General features: G+C 53.6%; 1 protein-coding gene across 4 annotated transcripts in view; it reads left to right on the top strand.

Moving 5' to 3' along the window:
• Triobp (TRIO and F-actin binding protein) overlaps positions 1-21,824 on the top strand; it is a 58,070-nt gene extending 36,246 nt beyond the window's left edge. For 2 of the 4 annotated variants that reach the window (XM_048454808.3, XM_087898995.1), the window contains 13 exons: positions 2,612-2,668; positions 5,372-5,440; positions 5,552-5,641; positions 5,914-6,023; positions 7,496-8,024; positions 8,613-8,723; positions 15,604-15,751; positions 17,257-17,359; positions 17,763-17,922; positions 17,999-18,112; positions 19,628-19,714; positions 20,330-20,490; positions 21,132-21,824. In XM_048454808.3, coding sequence (XP_048310765.3) covers positions 2,612-2,668; positions 5,372-5,440; positions 5,552-5,641; positions 5,914-6,023; positions 7,496-8,024; positions 8,613-8,723; positions 15,604-15,751; positions 17,257-17,359; positions 17,763-17,922; positions 17,999-18,112; positions 19,628-19,714; positions 20,330-20,488 — 1,737 coding nt within the window. In that variant the 3' untranslated portion in view covers positions 20,489-20,490; positions 21,132-21,824. Of the gene's footprint in view, positions 1-2,611; positions 2,669-5,371; positions 5,441-5,551; positions 5,642-5,913; positions 6,024-7,495; positions 8,025-8,612; positions 8,724-8,868; positions 9,417-15,603; positions 15,752-17,256; positions 17,360-17,762; positions 17,923-17,998; positions 18,113-19,627; positions 19,715-20,329; positions 20,491-21,131 lie in introns of those variants that run through there. The other 2 variants (XM_087898994.1, XM_087898996.1) reach the window with 1 other exon arrangement.
• The last annotated feature ends 924 nt before the right edge of the window (positions 21,825-22,748 follow it).

The following is a 22,748-nucleotide window of genomic DNA, read 5'->3' as shown; positions in this document are numbered from 1 at the left end:
TGGGGTTATGGGAGGTGGCTGTGGGTAGCAGGTGGGTGGTGTGGAGTAAGCCCTGAGAAGAGGCCTCAGATGACGCAGTTAGGCAGGTCTGAAGGTTTGGTCGGTGGAGAAGGACGTTTAGTATTTCAGGCTGAGGACATAGCAGATGTAAAGGACTTGGGGGATTGTCGCCGTGTGTCAGGGATCTGTGCGCACAGTATGGTGGGATAGTTGGGATAAATAGGTGCGGGCAGGCCAGGCTGGCATGGGAGATTAAGACATTAGATGACCCCTTGAAGGTGTGTGCTTAGAAGGGGCTGCAGCTATGGCTGAGGTGCCAGGCAGGAATGACTTGTGGTACTGGTTGGGGAGGAGGGCATGAGGGCCTCTGGGTGTTCCTGCCTTGCTGATTGAGAATGGGCAGCCGAGCCTGAAGAGCTGGGGAGGTGGCGGCTTTCTGGATGCAGCTTGTCAGATGCAGTTTTATTTGTGTGTGCGTACGTGTGTGTGCACTCATGCATGCGTGTGTGCGCACACCTAACTCTGGCAGAAGCTAAAGGGCGAATTTGGGTATGTTGCACTCCACTTTATTTTTCAGACAGGATCTCTCAGTGAATCTGGAACTTTCTAGTTTAGCTAGATGGGCTGACAGCAAGCCCCAGAGCTCCTCCTCCACCTTCCCGAACTAGGGTTAAAGGCATGTACCATCGCACCCAGCCTTTTATGTGGGTGCTGGGGTCTAGCCTCAGGTTTTCATGCTTGTGTGGCACATGCTTCTCTGACTGAGCCTTCCTTGCTCTTGTCAGCAAGGTCCCCCTCCCAGAAGGATTAAACGCTCACTCTGCTGCTCTTCGCTCCCTGACGCTGTCACGCCAGGTCACAGCGGACCCGACATGCCTCTGTTGGTATTGGTCTTGGGAGTCATCTGGGAGCTGTTCTGACTACAGTATGTTCAGTACAGCCTTTGGAAGACTGGGGCTGGGGCAGAACCCCTAGTCACTGCCGCACGTGAGCCAGAGCCTGGAGGGGGCTGCGCACGTGGCGAGGGGAGGTGGTGGTCACTGCCACTTCGCTTCTAATGCAGTACCCTGGGTCCCTGTCTGTCACTGTGCCTGGGGCCCTTCCTTTTTGGGTCAGCCTCACTGAGGGTGCCAGCTCTATAGACCAAGCCCTGACTTTTGACTCCTTGGGGCCAGTTTGGGGTCAGGGGATCTACCCCAAAGCACAGGAATTTATGACAGGAAGGTGGACGATATTTATACACTGTTTCTCCTGAGACCTGTTGTGGCTAGGCCTCTCTTCCAGGTCCTGGGGCTATAGGGGTGGGAGGACCATGCTGAAGGGAAGTGGAGCCAGATACAGTTGGTCACTGTCTTCAGTGTTAGCTGGGGATCATCCTGGGTTGCCTTGTCACAGATGGGAGACTGACAGAATAGAGAATGAACAGGACGAGCACAGCCCCAGGGTTTCCGGGTTTGGAGCATAGCCCGCCTCCTCACTCAGACAGGTATGCAGGGTGAGGGAGCCCCAGCCATGGCTGTGGATGGTTCTAGGTGTTCAGACTAGGGGCTCTCTCAGCACGCTTACTCTACCTGAGGATAATGGGGTTCTCTAGCGGAGAGCAAGCCCACAGAGATGGCCAGGTCACGTGGCTCTGGTCCCCAGCTGCCACCACCCCTCTGCATTATGTCACTGACTCCCTTCACGCAACCAGACACCTTGGCCCGGTGAAGCTCACTTGTTGCTGACTCTGATAGGTGGGCTCAGAGCCATGGCAACAGGTGGCCACCTCCTCCCTGCCAGCCTGTTTGGCCAGCCCAGTTCTCTTCCCTGCCAGTGGACAGGAGCTGAGGCTACTGAACGATGGGGACCTAGATCGGCGAGGGCCCCAGTGGTCAGGGAGGGTCTGGGGGATGATGCCCTCCAGATGGGCAGTTCAGGACAAGCAGCTTCATGTAGGCCTGGGCAGAGAGAGCTAGCTCACAGCTTCCCTCTGGGACATGCTGCAGCTGGGAGCCCCCAACTCCAGGTCTCTACCTCCCTGGGTAGGACCTGCCAGGTAAGGCTTACCAGGATTGAGGTGCCATGGCCTGTCCAAGGAGACCTAGGGGAAAGAGGCCATCTGGTCCTCAGCCTGGGCCTGGCTCAACTCTTAGGGTTGCAGGTTTGGTGGGAGGATGAACAGTGGCTTGGGTAGAGCACTGGGTTGTGTTCTGCATGATCCACCTGAATTCTGTTGAAGAGGACGTGGACATTTGCTAGGCTGTTTCTCAAGGTTACACTCTGGACTCCCTAGAGCTCTCTTCATCGGCGAACTTCTTCTGTCTCCTCTCTCTCCATCTTGGGTGGGGCCAGGGAGCTTGGACATCTGGGGTGTGTGTCTTAGCCACTCAGCCCAACCTCTTGGCTCTCAGAGAATGCTGAGGAAAAGAGCCAAGGCTGTCTCTGTGGCTGGGAGCCTGCTTGGTTCTGCTTGGTTTGGGGAAAGTTCCCTGAGTCCCTTGCCCTCTTCATTGATCTCCCAGGACCTCAGTGTCACAGGACCAGGGCAAGGTGACTGTCACGTTCCCTCCTAGCAGCGTGGTTGGCTTTCCTCCTGAGTCTGACCGTTTGCCTTTTCATCTTCCTACAGCCCGACCTGCTCAACTTCAAGAAGGGATGGATGTCAATCTTGGATGAGCCTGGAGAGGTAGGAGGCTGGGCTGGAGGGGAGAGGTTGGCCTGGACTGATGCAGGGCTTCTATGGAAAGGCCCTTGGAGTAGGCATGTCGGGGTCTGAGGTGAAGGCCAGGTGAAAACCCTAAAGGAGTCGAATTTCTGGTCCAGGGAAAGGGAGGCCAGCTGTCAGCTTCCTCATCGATTTTACACACAAGTCACACGGTGGAGCCTCCCTGCCATGCACACTCCCCGCCATGCACACTCCGGGTGCTATCCCCAGTTCTCACCAGGAGCATCTTGGCTCTCCTTCCTTGTGACAACATCAGCTAGGAATCCGAGGGTCTTGGGCGGAGGCGTCTCAGAAGCCTGAGTTGTACAGATTGCCAGACACTGGGGTATAGAGTGGGGCACTCTCAAATCTGGGGCTCTGTTGGTGAAATCACAGCCTCAGTCACGAGGCCTATACATGCAAATGATGGCCAAAGTGGAGACCAGAGTCACAGAGGTCGCTCTGTGAGGAGCCAGAAGCCTCTATTGCCTGCTGGGAGCTCAACTTATCACCCTTCCATCTATCTAGTCTAATGTAGCTGTCCTTGGAAATGTCTGAGGCAGCACCGTTCACTAGCTCTGCTCTGTCAGCTGCCAGGCAGGCTGGAGGCTGGGAGCTAAGCTGGCTCCCTGCCTACTCCGCCTGCATGTGCCTGTGGCTCAGATCTGCGTGCGGCCCGCATGCCGGGCAGGGCTCCGAGCCAAGGGGAATCGCATTGTGTTTCCTGCCCACGCGCTTTATTCCCCGCAGCCAGCAGCCTTCTGTCCCTGCTGCCTGCTCAGCGTCCCTTAGTGGCTGCTCTCCAGGCTCACACAAGACCTGGCACACTGCCAGTGACCCCTTCCTGGCCTCCCTACCCAAGGTCCCTGGAGGGCAGAGGGATTAAGGGCCCCACCCAGAACTGGCTGTTACTCATGCTCTTTCATAGGATTTTGGAATGTCCAAACTGGAAGGGCTTCGGGAGTGTAGCCAGCCTGGCTCCTTGTGCACAGATGGGAATCAGGCCCACAAAAGTGAGACCTCTTTCGGGCAAAGTGATGCCTTGGGCAGCCCAAGCCTAGACCCTGGAACCTTAGGTCCTTAGAGCTCCATCCAGCTTCTATTGCAAACAGTGACAGAGTAGGCCCAGAGGGCTGAGACACCGTTTTCCACAGAACCCACCCACTTTGCAGAGACAGTTGTGGTCCCAAGTGTTACCTGAGTCTACTCCAGGGGCAAGATTGTTCTAAGTGGCTGACCTCTTTGAACTGTTCCCAAGATCCAGTTCCACATGCCATGAGAGACACATGAGGAATCGATGCCTCCAACCTGACTCAAAGCCTGGGGACTTATCATCCCCACTGTACATCGGAACACTAAAGACTGGGGAAGTGGCAACACTGACTGTCGGGCACACAGCAGACAACACTCATGCTCTGGGATTTTGGTGCTAAACCCTATTTCTCTGGGGAGAGCCCATGGAAAGAAGTAGAAAGACTTACCCTCAAATGCTAGAAACTGTGTCATGTCTTTAGGGACCAAAAGCAAGAAACAGCACCGACAGGGATGGGGTGTCAGGGGAGCCCCGGGAGGACTGGACAGGGAAACACCCATCCTGGCGATGGGCTGATCCCAACTGACATTCCAATAAAGTGGCAAGAGCCCAGAGGGAGGCTGAGGTTGGCGCGTGGAATGCCAGGTTTGTCTGCCTGTCCCTTGCCCACCTGGCTTGGTGGCCTAACCTTGGTCTCCTAAGAGGCACAGCAGGGACACTCGAACTGCAGCTCACAAATGTTAGGGTTCACCAGTGCGCTCTCACAGTGGAATATGTGCGTAATCGGCCCACAGCACAGATGGGGAAGCAGAACTTAGTTGCCTGCCCCAGGCCTCTTTCTAGTCCTTCTGTCTGAGAGATCTTTGTTCTTGACCCTGTGTCAATCCAGTGGGCATGTGGAAAAAGACTTGCAGAGGTCTGGCCCAACTTAGTCACTGACTTGCTAAGCATTTAACCTCTCAGAGCCCTGCCCCTTCCCTCGTCTGGCTGGAGGAAGGCACATGCTGAGCTTTGATGTCTTCTGAGGGGTCTGGAATGGCCTGAGAATCCTTCAGTTGACAGAATGGTTGCCTACCAGGCATGACCGTTGGATTCAATCCCCAGCATCACACAATCCAGGCATGACGATGCATGCCTGTAATTCTAGGACTCAGGAGATGAAGGCTGGATGATCAGAAGTTCAGGGTCAGGCCAACAGGACAGTTTAGCTGGTAAAGCACTTGCCACGGCAAGCCTAGTGACCTGAGTTGATTCCTAGAATCCAGGACAGGTAGCGGTAAAAGAAAGGGAACCCTCTCCACGGTTGTCTTCTGATTCACATGCACACTGTGGCACATGTATCCATACACATCCTGGTCATCCTGGCTACATCACAGACTGAAAGCCAGCCTGAGCTACATGGGACCCTGTCTCAAAAAACAGTAACATAGGGGTGAGTAGTTCAAAGAAAGGTTGTCCACTGGGGCCAAAGAAGACATAGTTATTGAAATGGGCCAGTTCACAGCCACTGTCTGCTTGGCTTCAGATCTGCCTTTCTAAGCTGTGACTCCCGTCATACCCCTCAACTGTAAGGATGGGAGTAAGGGATGGGACAAGCGCACACAGGCTCCTTTCTTGCCCCTGCCTTTCTCTCACCATCTCCTCCTTTACAGTGGAAAAAACATTGGTTTGTGCTGACGGATTCAAGCCTCAAATATTACAGGGACTCCACCGCCGAGGAGGTGAGGTGCCTGGGTGGGTGGGTCCTGGAAAGGGCTGGGACTCAAGGTTAGGGTGTGTGGAGCGTGGCTCCACGGGGCCCACGTTGACCGTGGTGGATCCTCTTGCTTTAGGCGGATGAACTGGATGGCGAGATCGACCTGCGCTCCTGCACAGATGTCACGGAGTACGCGGTACAGCGCAACTATGGCTTCCAAATCCATGTAAGGCTGCATGCAGATCGGGGAGGTGGAGTGTGTAACCCGAGGCCCTGGGCAGGTGTTGGCCTGACTCACTCACTCATTTACCCTCAGACCTTCTTCAGCTGGTCAGCAATGCTGATGCCCATACTTAGCATATTTAGGGAGACTTGAAGCGAGGCTGGTACCTACCTACCTGACCTCACACACCCTCCTGGGAAGGAAGGACCACCTCCACAAGGGGAGGGGACACGGGGCTGGCCATGTGGCAAACTACATGTAGATTGCCCTTGCAGACCAAAGACTCCATTTATACCTTGTCGGCCATGACCTCGGGCATCCGAAGGAACTGGATTGAGGCTCTCAGGAAGACTGTGCGTCCAACTTCAGCTCCAGATGTCACCAAGTATGTGTGGGCTGGGCCCTGGGGGAGGAATGATGCCGTGTTCCTGTGTGGGGTTCTGTACACTCACCTGAGGGCCCTGTGGCTTTACCTTCTGGGGCTCAGTTCCTCTAGCAACCAACTGTGAAAGAGCAGTGCATGCCCTTGGCCATCCGGAATCCATTGAGAACTTAGGCGTGACCCGCTGTCTCATTAGGTCCCCTTACATTCTAAAAGCTGGAGAAGGTCCTGGTGATTTAGAGAGGAGGCTCAGGAGGCAAAGTGGGCTCTTCTGTCTGCTAGATACTGTGGCTTCTGCACATGGCCCCCTCTAGCTGCTGTGGTAGAGAGCAGGGGTCTGATTGTTACAGTGTGTGGGGAGCTGAGGCTCGTGGCTGCAGGAAAGAAGGAAAGTACGCAGCTTGAGTCCCCAAGCCTGGCTGCACTGTGGTTGTTCAGCCCTAGGCCAGAGGCTTTCCCATCTTCACTTCAGGTTCCTCACCTGTCATATTAGATATCGTGTCTGCACCCATGTAGGCATGTATCCAGGGCCTTGGTGAATTTTGCAGAAGCATGCTATTGACTGTTTAGCATGCGGGCTGGAGTGCTTTGCAGGATTGGCCCAGATGTGTTAGTACAGACCCGGTGCACAGCTCAGCAGCCCTTAGCTTACTGCGTGGTCGTCAGGTCAGATGGCACAGCTGAAATGCTGAGGAGCCCCTTTAGAGGGAGTCGCTTCTACCTGCCCACCCCACGCCAGAATGTGGTCACATGATTGCATTGCTGCAGAGGATGCTGGGAAGTATAGTTTAGAGCTGAATGGCAATGAATACAGATGGACTGAGCTGCAGCTGTCACTCGGTGTCTCAACAGCCTGTGTTCTGTTCACTCAGGTGTCAGTGTCTTCCCCTCATCAACATTGCCTATGCTGAGCCTGACCTGAAACCCAGGGCCTAGCCTTATTCATTTTATGTGTGTGTGTGTGTGTGTGTGTGTGTGTGTGTGTGTGTGTGTGTGCGTGTTGCCTGTATATACATCATGTGCGTGCAGAGCCCTTGGAGGTCAGAAGCAGGTGTCAGATCCACTGGGTTGTGAACCACCATGTGAGTTCCAGGAACCAAACCTCTTAACTGCGGAGCCATCATCTCCTCTGCTCCTCGTCCAGCCGCGTTACTGTTTTATGCCTGCAATAACACAGGCATCGGTACTTGTAAAGACTCTCCCGTTTACTTTGCACACTGAGCCCCCACACCCGTGCCGTGTGAGGCCTTGCTGCCCTGTGTCCCAGATACGGTAGCTGAGACGACGAGAGGAATGCTCTTGTTAGGGTCCTCCCAGGGTCCAGTGATAATAAAGCGGAAGGTCTCCACCTGTAGTCAGAACTGCCTGCTCCCTGGAGTCCTTGTCCAATCCCTGGCCTGGACCCCTCTGAAAGTGTTTCTATGAGCCAGAGTGGGCAAAGATTGTCCCCTGACGCGGCTCCACTGATGTCCTAGGCTCTCAGACTGCAATAAGGAAAACACGCTGCGTGGCTATGGCACCCAGAAGGGCTCCCTGAAGATAGGCGAGCAGCGGACAGGCTCTGAGGTTATCAGCCGGGGTGGCCCTCGCAAAGTGGATGGACCACGACAGTCGCTGGACTACGTGGAGCTCTCTCCATTAACGCCAAGCTCCCCACAGCGCGTGCGCACTCTGTCCCGCTCCACTCCTGAGCGCCCAACCAAACATGAGGATCTGGAGCGGGACCTGGCTCAACGTTCTGAGGAAAGACGCAAGTGGTTTGAGTCCACGGACAGCAAGACCCCAGAGACGCCCAGTGGCGAAGGGCCTCGGAGGGGCCTGGGAGCCCCCCTGACTGATGACCAACAGAGCCGACTCAGTGAGGAGATTGAAAAGAAGTGGCAAGAACTGGAAAAGCTGCCCCTGCGGGAGAACAAGAGAGTGCCACTCACAGCCCTGCTCAACCAAGGCCACAGCGAGCGACGGGGGTCCCGGAGTGACAGCCATGAGGCCCTGGAGAAGGAGGTAGGCCTCTCTCCCTCCCCATCAGGACCCCTCTGGTACCAATGTGCATGGCCTGATAGTGGCCTTGCAGCCCTACAGTGACTAGGATCTCACCCCATATCTGACCTGCCAATTGACACCTTAGGCACCTCACAGGCGAGCCCTTAGAGTTGACTTTGTTTTATATGACTTTGTCTTTGTTATGTCCTTAGCTACAGGGAAGAAACATGAGGAGAAGCAAAGAACAGGCCCTTTGCTTTGTGAGGTGCCTCTTTGCCCTCCATGACGTCTGACCTGCTAGGCCCCACTCCTTTCTCACACATGGAAAGTGAGGCGCAGGGATGTCCCCCAATTATAATCATGGATGATAGCTATCTGTGACTACAGTGTGATGTTCCCAACCTTGTCTGGGTCAAAGCTCACCCAGGTCATTTACCTAGCCATCCTGGACCCAGCCAGGAAGTCCCTTTGCACCTCTCGTGGGGGCTGCCGCCCCTTCTGCAAACCAGAGCTGTTACTAAGCACGCTGGGGAAACTGGGCTCCCTGCCTCTCACCAGCACCCTTCCCCATTTCCGGACGCCCGTTGACCTAGTCTTCCTGTGTCCTAGGTCCAGTCTCTCCGTGCCCAGCTGGAGGCATGGCGTCTCCGAGGAGAAGCTCCTCAGAATGCCCCCAGACCCCAGGACGACAGCCATATCCCTCCAGGCTACATCTCACAGGTAAGCCTGAGGAATGCTCTGTGGGGTGGGGGCAGGTTTCTGGTTGCTGTGTTGTCAGAGAGCAGCTGTGTTTGGGGAACCCTTTCTGTGTGTGAGACTCGTGCCAGCCATGTGCTACACAGCATGTCATTTAATCTCCCCACAGCTGGTGGGCATGATCACTGTGCCCATTTTACAGACAAGGCCACTGAGCTCTGAGAGGGTATGTGACCTGCCCGAGGTCCCCCAGCCTGCAGGTGTCAGAGGTGGGATTTGAGCACGGGTCCGGCTGACTGCAGAGCCTGTGTGTGAGTTCCCGTGCAACACTCTGCACTTGGATCTCTTCCCTGCCTCACTGGGGAAGCGGGGAGCCAATGACCCTGGGTGTCACTCTCTACATACAGGGAGGAGGTCTGTGGCACTTGGGAGCCTCTTTTGTGTCCTCGGGAGTTTGTTTGAGACAGCAGTTCTCAACAAGGGAGGGTGACTTTCTCCCTCTAGGGCAACTTTGTCCTCCCTGGGAAATGTCTTTGCCCCCTGGGGACATTTGTCTCTGTCTGGGAATGATTTTGGTTCTCACAACTGGACAGCTAGTTCACCAGAAATAAACTGTGTGTGTGCATATATTTATTATAAATTATAAAAGGTTGTTTAGTATATAATGTATGTAATGTGCAAATAAAGTGTACAAACCTTTCTATTGTGAATTCCACATAGAGATGGGTATTTCTCAGGCTGCTCTAATGATTTCTCCTTATCCTTGTGGCCACAGTCGATTAACAAACACGGGTGGTTCTCTGTGTCTTGATTGATGTTTTTATGCTAATGACTAAGATGAAAAGACGTCAGAACTTCTCAAGATCAGTGTTGTAAGCATATTCTTTGCTGAACTGCATGACTGCTTTCTGTTGAGACTGAAACATTCTAGTCAGAAGAGTTCACCTTTTCCGCCTGTATAAATGTAATTCTAGACTTGACACTGCGAGAGGCTGAATCTGCATTCCTAGCATTTTCTCAGCGCTAGCTTAACTCCTAACAGTGTAGAAACAATAAACTGAGTCCCAGTGTGTGGCCTTGAGCAGTGTCCATGGTGTGCCTCCCACTGCTAGGCCCTGAGCACTCCGCTGCTGTCCAGGTGAAGGTCAGGCTGCACACACAATGTAAATGCATTGTAGCGGGGGTGGGGGGGGTGGGGGGGGTGGGGGGGGGTGGACACATGCTGGGTACCAGACATGGCATTTTCTGTCTTGTTGCTTTCTATTTCTGTGATAAAATGTCCTGGCCAAAGCGACCTGAGGGAGAAAGGGTCTGTCAGCAGGAAGTTGTGGCAACAGGAGTCTGAGGTAGCTGTCCCATCGCATCCACAGTCAGGAGATGGAGCTGAGTGCTTGTGCTCAGCCACTGTTTTACATTTTGTACAGTGCAGGTCCCCAGCCCACGATGGTCCTCCTTTACCGTGGCCTCTCCACCTCACCTGAATTCATCCAGACAATTTTGCACAGGCATGGCCAGAGGCTAGCCGTAAATAATCCCTTAGTGTGTCTGGAAGCTTGTTGCCTAGGTGACTCCAGATTCTTCTAGTTAATAATTAACACCAACCTTCACAACCTCCCTTTTGTGTGTGTGTGTAATTCATTGTACGCATATGTGTTTAATTTTTTAAAAGTACTTTTGCTTAACTTCCGAGTCACAGAATTCTGAATAATTTGGCAGTCAGCTATCTTTAGTCTATACCAGACATACCACTGCCAGGAGGAGAAGAGAACACTGGGGTCCCAGGTGTGTGTGTGTGTGTGTGTGTGTGTGTGTGAGAGAGAGAGAGAGAGAGAGAGAGAGAGAGAGAGAGAGGCGTGAGGAGGTTCTTGGAAAGTACCCTGAGGGTCACAACCGATCAGAGCTCTGGTGGTGAGTGGGTGGGGATATTGGCTGTGGTGAGGGTAGAAGGCCGGTTGGTGCCTACAGTAGAGCCCCAAGGGCAAGCTGAAGAGCCAGTTCCCTGCAGAGGGCAAGAGTTCTGCAGTGACACACGGGTGATCTTGGGGTGCTGCGGATAAGGAGAGGACAATGCCCAAGCCTAAAGGGCCAGGACAGTGCTGGCAGAGGTCTGAAGGGAGATCTGGGGCCCTGGTGCCTGGGGTCTGGGAGAGCAAGGGCACCCTTGGGGTCCCAGGCTGGGCCACCACACTAGCGGGGGCTGGCTACCGCTGGTTTGTGAGTGGGAGATCAGCTGAAGAAGCCAAGGTTTGGGAAACTGTTGAGGAGGCAATCCTGGGCTACCTGAGCTAAAGGAGGGTGGAAGTGGCCCAGCCCAGTGTTGTCAGGTCTTGCTCTGGGTGGGGTCTGGCGTGCAGGCTGAGTCAATACTACAGTTTGGGGTCACTGAGTGGAACTGGGGACTCCTCTCTGGGAGGGTCTGCTCACTGGGATCAGAGCTGCTGTGTGCACTCAGTTTGCTATGAAAGCCAGGCTGCAGATTTCACCTGAGAACAAGCTTGCTTTACTCAACTGAAAACTTCAAAGCACGGCTGTGGCTCCTAAGCCTCTCAGTGAGAAAACTGGGGCTCAGAAGTGTGATGTGACCTTTGAACTGTAGGCAGGCCTGGAGCCCTTGCTTTCTGGTTCTCTCCTGCCCCACTGGGCACTTCAAGTGCTGCCAGCACTCCATCTCAGTAACTCAGGGCAGGCGTAGAGCAGGTGGAGCTGAGGTGGTAAGAGGTGAGACGGAAACGCTCAGTGGTGGCTGGGATGGCGGCTGCTGGAGAAAAGAAGGGCTGAGTCACTCGTCCCTCTCAGGTGCAGGAGGAGGTGGTTGGAAGCTTAGCTGATCCTGGAGAGGTGACTTCCAGGAAGTGATCCCACGGTCTGTTCTCTCAGGCTGAGTGGATGCCCCTCTTGAAGGGCCGGGGATGGGCTCACCACTGCAAACAGCTGGGCAGGGCATTGAGCCTGCTGCAGCATAAAGTAGGACAGTCTAGCTAATGCAATGGGGTCACCAGCACTTCTCCCTCTACCGTGATGTCATGGCAGAGAGAGGCCAGTGTCAGGATACCTCGGGCACTAAGGAAGGTAGGTCACAGTTGGCACCTGGCTGACCCTCAGCCTCTTACTGCTGAGCTCTCCACAGATTTGGAGTGCTGTGCCCAGAGAGGCTCACAGGAGGCCCTTGGGAGACTTCTATGATAGAGCCTGAGGCTCACAGGTGAAGCGTGGAGTATAGATGGCTCATCTGGTCTGTAAGGGACAGTCAGAAGACAGGAGCAAAGGCCCAGCAGGACAGTTCCCCCCCCACACACACACATACACTCACACTCAGAATATCTGGATCCAGCCTCTCTCCACTGAAAACCTACTATGGTTCCAGGAGTAGCTGCAGGAGAAGTGGGTGGGTGGGGTCTTGGTGGGGGAAGAACTATATTCCTTCATGTGGCCTTCTATGCCTTGGTTTCTTCCCTGTCCCAGCCCTTTTTAGTGATCTTAAATGTGTTTTTTTCCTTTGTGTTTATGCATGTGTTATGCATGCTCATGTGGAAACGTGGAGAATGGAGGGGAATTGCAGCTGTTGTTGCTTTTTTTTTTTTTTTTTGAGACAGGGTCTCTATGTAGCCCCGGCTGTCCTGGAACTCTGGAACTCACAGAGATCTACCTGCCTTGCCTCCTGAGTGCTAGTATTAAAAGCATGCGCCACCACACCTGCCTTGTCTCTTTACCTTTTTTTGATTTTGTGTGCGTGTTTTGTATGTGTGGATAGCTACCAAGGTCAGAAAAGAGTTTTAGAACCTCTGGAGCTGAAGTTCCGGGGGACTGGGCCACCTGACCTGGGTCCCCTGGAAGAACAGGAAATACTAACCACTGATCCATCTCTCTAGACATTCCCTGCTCTTCCTTTTTGAGACCAAGTTTCACTATGTAGCCGTGGCTGGCCTGCAACTTGGGATGTAGACATACTGACTAGCCTCAGATTCTCAGAGATTCGCCTGCTTCTGCCTCCCAAGTGTTGGGATTAAAAGTGTGTGCCACCATGCTTGACTTATGTTTTTCAGAGAGATCTCTCACTGAACCTAGAGCTTGCTGTGTGGCTGGGGATCTGTCTGTTTCGCACCCAGCACTGGGGTTCCCAGTGTGTTTTTATGTGGGTGCTAAGGCTCTGAACTCAGGTTCTTACGCACAGCAAGTAACTTACCCATCCCGCTATCTCTACACCTCCCAGGCATTTTTGTAATTATACATGAAACATAGCCTGGCGTGATGGGGCATACCTTTAATCCAAGCACTCAGGAGGCAGAAGCAGGTGGATCTCCATGAGTTCAAAGACAGCCTGGTCTACATAGTAAGTATCAGGGCAGCCAGAACTACATAGTGAGAACCTGATTCAGAAAACCAAAAAATTGCCTGGCGGTGTTTTTAATCCCAAGCACTCAGGAGGTAGAGGCAAGTGGATCTCCATGAGTTCTAGGCCAACCTGGTCTACAGAGTAAGTTCCAGAACAGCCAGAGATACACAGAGAAACCCTGTCTCAACAAAACAAAACAAAAAATAATTAAAAACAAATTATACAAGAACCACATTTACATTTACATTTTTTAAAGTAATGCAGATGCCAGGCATTGGTGGTACGGAATCCCAGCATTTGGGAAGCTGAGGCCAGATAGTAAATACAAAGCCAGCCTTAACTACAGGCTATGGTCTTAGACCAAGACTTTGTCTTTAAAAAAAAAAAAATCAAGTAATGGTCTGGGACTGTAGCTCAGTGGTAGAGCTAGCACGCTCAGGTTTGGGTTCCACTGCAAAATTTATCCAAATTAAAAGGTTAGAAATGAGCCCGCAAGGGCCGTCAAGATGACTCTGGGTAAAGATACTTGCCTCCAAGTCTGAAGACCTGAGTTCCATCCCAGGCACCCACACGGTGGAAGGAAGGAAAGAATCTTTGACCTCCACCAGCATACTGTGGCATTCGGCACCCCACCCCTAAAAAAATGTAAGAAGAAATGGACCTGAAGCTGCTCCCAGCCCCATGGGTACCTCTGTCCACCATTGCACATGTCTAGATCAGCTTCCTGTGGCCAAGGCGACAAACCCCATCGACAGCTGGGTCAGTGACACAGACTTGCCAGTCATCTTGCTAAAGCCTAATGCAGGCTAAGTGGGGTGGGGGTGGGGGCCTGCGTTATGCTCCTCTCCTAGGCTGCAGGTGGGGCGTGGGCTCTGCAGCCTTGCCTATGTTCTCTTCCTTCATTTCAAAACTGTTGACTCACAGCCTCTCTCCTCTCCTGGTCGCTAAATGCTTATCTTCTGTGCTGCTCCCTGCCCCATCCGTCTGTCTGTCCCTCAGGCCACCAGATTGTCTAGGACAGTCTTCTGCTTCTAGGGTCAGCTGGTTAGAGGCCTTAGTTCCTTTCCTCACAGACCAAGGCAGTCCCAGGTCATATATGGATATCCTTGGAGAGCTGTTATTCAGCCTGGTTCCAGCATTTTCTGTTTTGCATACCTGGACTAGGGCAGGCCGCAGCCTGTTCTGCATTGTGAATATTGTCCGGAGTCAGCTCTCAGTCTACAGCAGTCCGCGTGGTGTCTCTGCCTTCCGGCAACTGCCGGTTGCCCTTTGCAGGTTTAGACCCCACCACTGACTCAGGGAACCCACTGTCCCCCAGTGTTTGTACACAGGTAACTTCCTGTGGCATGTCCCTAGGAGTGGACCTGCCTAGGCAAGGGCTAGAGTTGCAAAAAATGCAAGGATGCCTGTAATTCTAAGCACTCAGGGGGCTGAGGCAGGAATGTTGTGAGTCCAAGGCCAGCCTGGCTATGTAGCAAGATCCTGTCTCAAAAGGATGGTGATGACAGCAATCTGCCCATACCCATTGGCTGCAGTGGTTACTCCAGCAGCAGACATGGGTCTACCTACATCTTGTCTACAAAGTCATTTTTATGGCATCAATAGTTTCAGCTCACTTACTAAGCCCCTGCCGTGTGACTGACCCTGGCCTGCACCCCAGGCCTAAGCTAGGTCAGGTGTACCTTGTCACCAGGCTATTATGTTCCCGGAGAAGCAGGACCTTGGGGCAGGAGAGAGGCTGCCCAACTAGTAAAGATGTTTAAGATGGGCTGTGGGAGTCAGGTGGTGGTGGCGTGCACCTTTAGTCCCAGCACTCGGGAGGCAGAGGCAGGCGGATGCCTGTATCTCTGTTTGTTCAAGACCAGTCTGGTCTCTGGTCTACAAGAGCTAGTTCCAGGACAGGCTCCAAAGCTACAGGGAAATTCTGTCTCGGAAACCAAAAAAAAAAAAGACGGGCTGTGGGGAATGTGAGATACCCAGGAAGGAGAGCAGTTCCCACTGCAGGCAGAATAGCATTGCTTTTTCTAAGTTGTTATTATTGCCGGGGGTGAACACATGCATGCCACGGCATGTGGAAATCAGAACGCAACTTTATGGAGTCAGTTCTTCTTGCATTCTCAGGCTTACCCAGCAAGTGCATTTGCCCACGGAGCCGTTTCACCCTCCCAAGAACTGGTTTTATAACTGTGAGGTTGCTTAGTTATGGGCTAGACAGAAATGGAGCCAGGGAAACCAGACTTTGTCTTGCAACTGGGGAATCGTTGCAAGACTCGAAGCAGAAAGGGGGCAAGTTAAGTTTGTGGGTGAGGAGTGGATGGCAGTGGGAACCGTGTGGACGCGTGACGCAGCATTCCAGAGGTGTGGATGGCAGTGGGAACCATGTGGACGCGTGACGCAGCATTCCAGAGGTGTGGATGGCAGTGGGAACCATGTGAACACGTGGTGCTGCATTCCAGAGCAGGGTCATGAGCCTGGCCCTGGACAGGAGTGCACTGAGGCTTGGAGTCTGGAAGGACTTCTAGCCCAGGTACTGGGGACAGCCTGGTGACCTCCCTGGCCTCTGGCCCACAGGAAGCCTGTGAGCGCAGCCTGGCGGAGATGGAGTCCTCACACCAGCAGGTGATGGAGCAGCTGCAGCGGCACCATGAGAGAGAGCTGCAGCGACTGCAGCAAGAGAAGGAGTGGCTACTAGCTGAGGAGACGGCTGCCACAGCCTCAGGTGAGGACCAAGGATGCACCACGGGCAGGGCCTGTGCTTCCACATTGAGCTGGAAAGCCCCTTGAGGAAGGAGTTGGGGTAAGGAGTCAGTAGGGGTTGGAAGCCCCAGGAATGATCTATGTAGTCCAGCTTGAACTGGGGAAAGTGAGGCAGTAAAAGACCTCCCCTCCCATGGGTTGTGACTTTGCTTCCTTGAATTCTATAGACATTGAGGGGTACCTCAAGCCACATACTACTTCCATGCTAGGGGATCGACACTGGTCCACGTACAGTCAGTTCTGGCAGAGTGTCACCTGCCTAGGTACTTGGGTCAGACCCTAGGGTGTTCCAAGAATGGTCGTGACCTTTGCTGTACTGGCAGTGTGTACCTCTCTATGTCCACACATTCCTCACGGGAGCTCCCTGCGTGTTTATGGTATCCAGGGAGGGGGAAGCTGGACCTCAGAGAGGTTAGTGACTTGTCCCAGATGGCCCAGCTTGGAAATGACAGGGCTGTGTTTTGAGCCTAGAGTAGCGACTCTGACTGCAAAGCTGGGCTCTAAACAGCCTCACTCCTCCCAAACCAAAAACAGGAAACACCCGAGACGGACAAATTCCATCCCCCTCCTCTGTCTACTGCATACCTGCTGTGTGTGCATGGTACATCCTGGGCAGCCCTCTGACTTTGTAGAGTCATGAATGAGTCATGTGACCTGGAGCTTGCATCCTGCCGATACTGGCCGAGTACTCCCTGCAGTCAAGTCTACATGGTCATTTCTGCCAAGCCTTGGGCCACGTTCATGTGTTAGGGCAGACCCACTGGCAGGCAACCTAGAGTAACCACCCCTCCCCACCAGGATGCAGGCATCACCCAGTGATCCAGCCCCAAAGTTTCCACAGTGAACTTGAACTTGAGGGAAGTGATGCTGTGTTGAACAACAGACCACCGAGGAGGAATGAGAGCCTCCCAGTGTTCAGAGGTGTTGCATTTTGGAATTGTGGATAAACTTAACCCTGCCCTGTGCAGTATGGGAAAATGCTGGGTTCTCGGGAGCTCCCCATTAGAAGCAGCCAGCAGGAACTAGCACTTGGGCCTTACTCTCCTTGCTCTAGTCTCCTCTGGAGAGGAGAAACCATGGTTAAGCACCTTCCAGAAAGGGTCCTGAGGCAGAGGATCAAGTCAGAGTTACACAGCTTTGTAGTGACCACAGGCCAGGTAGGGCAGATAGGCCTTGATGGATGGCCTCCAGGCTACGGGAATGGAGCGAAGCACTGTGCAAGGCTAGCCAGAGACTGCTAGTAGGAGGTGTCAGTGGTTAGATACCGACATGTCACCCCAGGGGAGCCCCTCCCACAGGATCAGTTCAAGCAGGACCCAGAGGGTTGACCCACTCACCCAAAGCCACTGGGTTCAGGACACAACTTCGGCCACATTCTGCACACCTCCGGCCCTGTCTGCACCAGTACAAATGGAATTGTCTGGATCCCCTTCCAACCTGTCCTTTGCCTGTCTGTTCTGCTCCTAGCCATTGAAGCCATGAAGAAGGCATATCAAGAAGAACTGAGCCGGGAGCTGAGCAAAACACGGAGTCTCCAGCAGGGTCCAGATGGCCTTCGGAAGCAACACCAGTAAGATGGCAGCAGGGTCTGGGGTGGGTCTGCCTCTGCACCAGGAGCACCACTCGCCCTGATAAATGTGACTGGGGCTTTGCTGAGGGCCCTTTGGGTTGTTGGTGCCCAGGTCCTGGCCTCTGTGTCCCTTTAGGGTCTCCTAGAGCTGGGTTGCATTGTTTCCCTTGGCCGCTAGGGTGCCTCCCTGTCCTAGCACAGTTCAGGTGCCTGGGCTATGGTGGCGTGAGAGGTAGTCCCGGAACTCACCCTCTCACAGAGAGAGGAGGGACTGTTACCAGCCCACAGCCACAGTGGGCTGAGTTCAAAACCACAAGGTACCTAGAAACAACAATGCTGAGATGTGACTCCAGGCCAAGCAACAGCAACAAGGTCCATCTCTGTCCCATCCTGCGCTGGCTAGGTTGGACATGGAGGCACTGAAGCAGGAGCTGCAGGTGCTGTCTGAGAGGTACTCACAGAAGTGCCTGGAGATCGGGGCCCTGACACAGCAGGCGGAGGAGCGCGAGCACACCCTGAGGCGCTGCCAGCAAGAGGGCCAGGAGCTACTGCGCCACAACCAGGTAGGCTGGCCCCTGGGGGGCTGTGAGTAGGCAGTAGGGGGCTGGTGTCCCCACCCTGACCATCCTGTTCTCTCAGGAGCTACACGCCCACCTGTCGGAGGAGATCGACCGTCTGCGCAGCTTCATCGCCTCACAGGGCACGGGCAACAGCTGCGGGCGCAGCAATGCAAGGAGCTCTTGTGAGCTGGAGGTGGGTGTCCTCCTCTCCCCTCCCCTGCCCTGTGCCAGGCGACCCCTGGCTCTGGGACCTGTGTGGAAGCTCCCTAGCAGGCTGGGTGTCACCTGCAGGTATCACTCAAAATCCCTGGGTCTTCCAGGCTAAGTCAGAATTCTAGCCTCTGACCTGATCCTGCCATCTGCCTGCTGTGTGACCATGCTCACCCTGCTTTTGTGAGTCCCAGTGACTTAAATATAGAATGGTTAGCATGTTGGGCATAGTGGTGCACACCTCTAATCCCAGGACTCCAAGGGCAGAGGAAGGTAGGTCTCTGTGAGTTCAAGGCCAGCCTGGTCTACAGAACTAGTTCCCGGATAGTGAAGGACTACATACAGAAAATCTGTCTTAAAAAAAAAAAAGATGGTGACGCATGCCCCTTTAATCCCAGCATTCAAGGCCAGCCTGGTCTATAAAGATAGTTTCAGGACAGCCAGAGATATGCAGAGAAACCCTGTCTCAAAAGACCAAAAATAAATTAGAAAAAAAAAAAAAATCTAGGGTGGCAAGGGCACCCTAGGAGGAGTTGAAAGGAAAAAGTGAGGGATTCCAGGGTCACCCAGCTTTTTGTTTCATTTCTTAGCAAACATGTAAGGCAGTGGTTCCCAGCCTTCCTACTGCTGTGACCCTTTAACACAGCTCCTCATTCTGGGCTTGGTGGTTAATTGAGTTCCAGAGCAGTCAGAGAAATAATGTCTTGAAAAAACAAAACAAAACCAAAACAGTACCTCATGTTGTGGGAACCCCAACCATAAAATTATTTTCGTTGCTACTTCATAACTTTAATTTTGCTACTGTTAGGAATTGTAATGCAAATATCTGCTACATAGGACAGTCTTAGGTGATCCCTCAAAGGGGTCATGACCCACAGGTTGAGAGCTGATGCTATGAGGTCTGCCTCTGCCTAGAAGGTCTAAGCCCTTTGAGTGTTCCCTTCTGTCAAGCTCATTAGTCAAGCCCTGTTACTGTCTGCGTTAAACCGATGGAGGAACAGAAGTTAATGACCTTCCTGAAGGTCACACGGCTATTGGTGTGAAAGCTGGGTCTGGAGCCAGGCCGTAGATCACCAGTCTGACGTTTAAGGTTTTCCTGCCCTGCTGAGCTTATGTACCCCACATGTCAATAGCGTGGCCCCTCAGAGTTCAGTGGGGGTGCCCTGCGGTAGTCACACAGCTACAGTTCGTAGTCGGGCACAACACAGCCTCCTGTCCACCCCCTCGACCCTAGCACCCGAGCCTGGCACTGTGTCCAGCTGCCGCTGAGTTGCAGGGAGAGTCACACTCACAACATGCACAGGGTGGGTAAGGGTGAGGAAAAGGACAGCAGAGGCACAGGACCTCCTGGGGCAGTAGGCTGTAGGATGCAGGGGCTCTCAGTGGGGTGCAGGCTGCACAGGGAACCTTGAGTCACCGAGGAGCCAGGCTGCAGGGCGATGTGGATCTGGTCGCCTTGGCCAAGGGCCCTGGCTCAACCCAGCACATGTGTCCCTAGGTGCTGCTGCGAGTCAAGGAGAATGAACTCCAGTACCTGAAAAAGGAGGTGCAGTGCCTCCGGGATGAGCTCCAGGTGATGCACAAGGTAGGCAGCGGCAGTGGGGGTCAGGGGTGCTCCAGGTACCTGCCCGCACCATCCACTCTGGGCCTTATCCTCCCCTTGGGCCTGCCACATAGGTCTCACCATCCCATTACAGACTAGCAGGAGAAGAGAGACGGCTGTGACTCACTCAAAGTCACACACTTTCAGGCATTCAGGGTTGTTTGACTTTTTTATTATTGAACACCTGCTGAGTGCCAGGAATAAACAGAACAGGTCACTACCCCAGCCTGCCTGTGGGTTCACTCCAAGTGTTGCTAGAAATTGGGATGTCCACCCAGTTCTGTACAGCCATTGGCTCATTCCTGCCCTCATCGAGTCACAGATGTACCTATGAGCCAGCAGCGCCCTGGCTGTGCTTGGAGAATCGGCAGAGAAAAGTCACTGAAAGACCAGAACCCCTGGCCACGCCCTCCTGGAGCTCATCCTGCCACTCCTGGGGCTCTAACTGCCACCCTTCTAATGGAACAAGGAAGGACAATGAAGTCCCCATCACTGGGGGAACCTGGCCTTCTGTGCTACCAGCAGGGGGCAAGGTGGGTGTGTGGCAGGGCTCAGGATCTGTGGCTCCAACTCTCAGTGCTTGCTTGGTGGCCCTAGGACAAGCGCTTCACGGGGAAGTACCAGGATGTGTACGTGGAGCTGAACCACATCAAGACACGCTCGGAGCGTGAGATCGAGCAGCTGAAGGAGCACTTGCGCCTGGCCATGGCTGCCCTGCAGGAGAAGGAGGCTGTGAGAAACAGCTTGGCTGAGTAGAGGTGGGTAGGGACCTGCAGTGCAAATGCGTGGTCACTTACATGCAGCTTAATGGGCCAGCATTTCCTTTCCCTGGCCCATTCCTCTTTCTGAAAGTGGCACATTGTGGTACTGGCTACAAAGTTCAGAGTCTGCTATGTCAACCTGTGCATGTTTGTCCCCAGGTGATGGCACATGGCTGGGTCAGGACCCCACAGCCCTGCATCTTACCCACTGTCATGGTCACCACCCTCATAGTCTGCCTTTCCACGGGCTAGTGGGGACCCTGGGTGCGTTCAGTCTTATCCTAGCCCCTGAGCTCCGCACTACAACCAGCGCTGACCATAGAGCCCTAGAAATGCCCTCCTCCAGAGGGCTTAAAATGCTGCAATGTGATAGATTTTATAAGATACGATATATGATGTGTGATATGCCATGACATGACATGGCCTGTCTGCCTCTTCATCCTGACCAGACTAGACTTCCTAAGGCTCATCAGTCAGGCCACCCCAGGCCATGTGCAGAGCAGTCTAGAAAAGTGGTGGCCCAGCTTCAGGGCCAGCAACCAGGGGCAGTTTTGCCTGTACTTTGACTTGGCCCACACTGGTAGGTCAGAGCCTGAGGCCTGTGCTCCCAGTGCTCAGTAATCACTCTTGCCTTCCAGGTCCCTGTGGTTCAGCTCAGCTGAGAACCCCCCCCCGTCCCAGGGGACCAGCCACCCTCCTCCTCTACAGAAGTCAGAAGCCAAGCTTTCTCCCCACTCTGAGTCACATGTGCACTCACACCTGCCACACATGCACACACACACGTGCACACACACACACACACACATACACATGCACACACACACACGTACACACACATACTGCGGATCTGAGCTCGTCCCTCGCACTGGGTCTTACCTTGCACCTTCTTCAGGATTTTATATGTGAAGAGATTTTTATATAGAACTTTTGCCTTTTTTTTTTCTAAAACACTTTAAACTTTTTTAAAAGGCATCTCTTGGTGGCATGTGCCTCTAGCACTGGCTCCTGTCCCCCCCCAGTCCCCTGCTTGGGCCTCCTTCCTACCCTGGGCATCTTGCAAGGCCCAAGCAGGGCCAGGGTGAGTTGCCCAGACGGAAAAGGCCGGGAGCAGCCCTCTCTTCCTGCCCTACCTCTGCTAACTACTTCTGCCCTGGCCAGGTCCACACCCTGGCCTCTGGACTGGGGAACCAATGGACAGAGAGAGGAGCCGTAGCTGTCTCCATAGCTCCACTCCTCTGAGGGGCGCTGGGTGTGGCCTACTAGCGCTACCCATGAAGACGTATCTCTCCTGTTCCATGAGTCACCCTAACTTAATAAAACCTTCCAGCAACTCTGGCTTTGTGGATGGTTGGGCAGGGTAGGAAGTAACAACCAGGTTCTGAATGGCTTCTGTATTCCACCTTACCTGAAGCAGGGGTCTGTGGGTTTCTGAGGATGGAGCTGAGTCCAGTTCATCCCCTGGGCCTTGGACATTTGAGTGGTTTGAGGGGCGCTAAGCCAGCAGCGGTAGGGGTACCAGTCTCTACCCTGACAACAACAGAAGTTGCTCTCTAACCTGGCTCGCTGGTGGGTCACCAACGGCTCATTTCAGGTTCGCTGGTGGGTCACTAATGGCTCATTTCAGGTTTGCTGGTGGGTCACCAATGGCTCATTTCAGGTTCGCTGGTGGATCACCTACAGCTCATTTCAGGCTTACTTATCATCTCATGATTTGAGAAGCTGTGGAGTTGCAAAAAGAGGGCAGGTGCCGAGATTGTGCTGACCCACATCCTCTCCCGAGGCTCAGTTTGCTGCTCCAGAAAATGGGTGTTTTCTATCATTCCCTGCACTGGGCTGGGGGTTCTACCCAGAGGTTCCCCAGCCCCGGACAGAGGTGGAGTGGGAACAGTGAATGTGACTCTCATGGTAGTCTGTACCCATGGTCACTTTTCCAAGATCCGGAAATCATGTTGGGTTGTGTCCCAGGAGCCTGGGATCCCACAGGAGACACTGGCTTGACATGATGCTGGTTTGAGAACAGCTCCAGGATCAGTTTTCCCAGATGGAAAATTCAAGAAGGGTATTCCAAACAGAGCCATCAGCAGGAAGAATTGCCCTTTGAACATCCTGGTGTGTTTTGGGAAGGACACAGCCCCCAGGGACCCTCATAGAGCGATGATTCTCAACCTGTGGGTCACAATCCTTCTGGGTGGAGTTCGTCAAACAGCCCTCGACAGGAATTGCACATTAGACATCCTGCATATCAGATATTTACA

The sequence above is a fragment of the Myodes glareolus genome, chromosome 19, assembly GCF_982192425.1.
Source record: "Myodes glareolus chromosome 19, mMyoGla1.1, whole genome shotgun sequence".
NCBI classification, from domain to species: Eukaryota; Metazoa; Chordata; class Mammalia; order Rodentia; family Cricetidae; genus Myodes; species Myodes glareolus.
The sequence above is the reverse complement of the archived record's forward strand: the minus strand, read 5'-3'. Positions and strand labels throughout refer to the sequence as shown.